Source organism: Corvus brachyrhynchos, unplaced genomic scaffold (assembly GCF_000691975.1).
Source record: "Corvus brachyrhynchos isolate BGI_N302 unplaced genomic scaffold, ASM69197v1 scaffold25, whole genome shotgun sequence".
NCBI classification, from domain to species: domain Eukaryota; kingdom Metazoa; phylum Chordata; class Aves; order Passeriformes; family Corvidae; genus Corvus; species Corvus brachyrhynchos.
In genome coordinates this window covers 64,130-65,594 of record NW_008238313.1, presented here as the reverse complement: position 1 = coordinate 65,594, position 1,465 = coordinate 64,130, and the positions used below count along the sequence as shown (strand labels likewise).

The 1,465-nt window shown below is 64.2% G+C and overlaps 1 protein-coding gene across 1 annotated transcript in view; it reads left to right on the top strand.

The window, feature by feature from the left end:
- GTF3C2 (general transcription factor IIIC subunit 2) overlaps window positions 1-1,465 on the top strand; it is an 11,227-nt gene that overhangs the window by 5,834 nt on the left and 3,928 nt on the right. Inside the window, 1 exon segment of the mRNA XM_017733709.1 lies at window positions 1-66. This exon segment is cut by the window's left edge and continues 8 nt beyond it. Within this exon segment, the coding sequence (XP_017589198.1) occupies window positions 1-66 (66 nt within the window).

Here is a 1,465-nt window from a genome sequence, read left to right as displayed (position 1 = left end):
GGGTGGTGGTGTATGCGCTGCCGCACCCTGGGGCCCTGCACCATGCCAAGACAACCCAGGTAAAAGGTAGGAAGAGCCACACCACCAAGCAGGGGCGTCCTGGCCCTCCTCCTGCCGTGCCAGGGTGGGGCTGCAAGCCCCAGGCTGGGCACCTCTGCCCACAGGAGCCTGCTGTGCTGGGGAGCTGCCAGCAGGACTGTGCTCCAGCCTGGGAGCTGCATGGTGGGGAGGTGAGCCCACCTGATCCCCAGGATTGGAACCCTGCTGCCCCAGCCTGGCATCTGCCACAGGTATAGTGTGGGATCTGAGGCTGCTTGTTGGGGGCCTGCTGTGAGTACTCTTGTGCCCAGAGATCCAAGCCCCAGTGCTGAGGCCCCACTTCCAATGGCTTCCACAATTCCATCATGGAATTCCAGTGGGGAAGAGCTCCAGCCTTGCCCTCAGCCTGTGAGGCTGCTTTGGTTCCATCTCAGGGACACTGCAGCCCCCTGGCTGGGATGTAGCTCCTGGGCAGCCCCCCAAAGCTGGGCACTGGGAGGAGACACACAGCAGCATCACTGTAGCCATAGTGGGGGCAGGGTGTGGTGCAGCCACAAAGCTTGTCCCCAGCATTTCCCCATCTCCTGCTGCCAGAGCTGCTCACTCCAGCCTGGCCGAGCCGTGTGTCAGGGCAAGACAGGGAGCTCTGGGCCAGCTCAGGCTAATGGTGCCTGTAATAGACTGTGCCGGAGCTGAGCGGGATTGATGGCTGGTGCGTGCTGGCGGTGGGCACTCAGCCGTGGCCGACAGCCTGCGCTTTCATGCTGACAGTGGGAAATGGGCTCCCAGCCCCGCCAGCACTTGGCTGTGCCTGTGTTGGCTGTGCCTGTGTTGGCTGCGCCTGTGTTGGCTGCGGGTGTCTGGGCTGCTGCCGCAGCCCCCACGTGGCACTGTGTGATGGGGGGCCCACCCAGCTCCTGCCAGTGACAAGCCCAGCACATCATTGGCTGCAGCTGCTCGTACGGTCACTGCACCTCACAGCTGGGCTGGAGCACTGGTTCCCAGCCACAGGATCAGTGCCGGGCTCTGGTGACAGGCCCTGCTGGGAGCTCCCAAACTGGCATGGCTTTGCTGGCTGCCCTGGGGCACTGGGGACTTGCATCCCTGTGTTCCTGCCTGGCAGAGCTGGGGCTGGTCTCCATGCCTTATCCCAGCTGTCACAGCTGTGCCAGGGAAGAGGCACAGCTCCTCCATATGGCCCATGGCTGCTACGCTCCAGGCTGTGATGGAGAGGACAGCCCCCCCAGGGGTTAGGGACCCCAGGCCCAAGGGATGTGGGACGGGGTCCCCACAGCGCTCACGTTGGGTGTTGCTGGTGGGGGGGGGTTCTCAGGTAGACAGAGCTGGTGCGTGGTGGTCCTGTGGGCATCCTACCCTGAGCTGTTGGGTGCCAGGTCTCTGCAGCCTGCCCTCCCCAGCCTGCTCT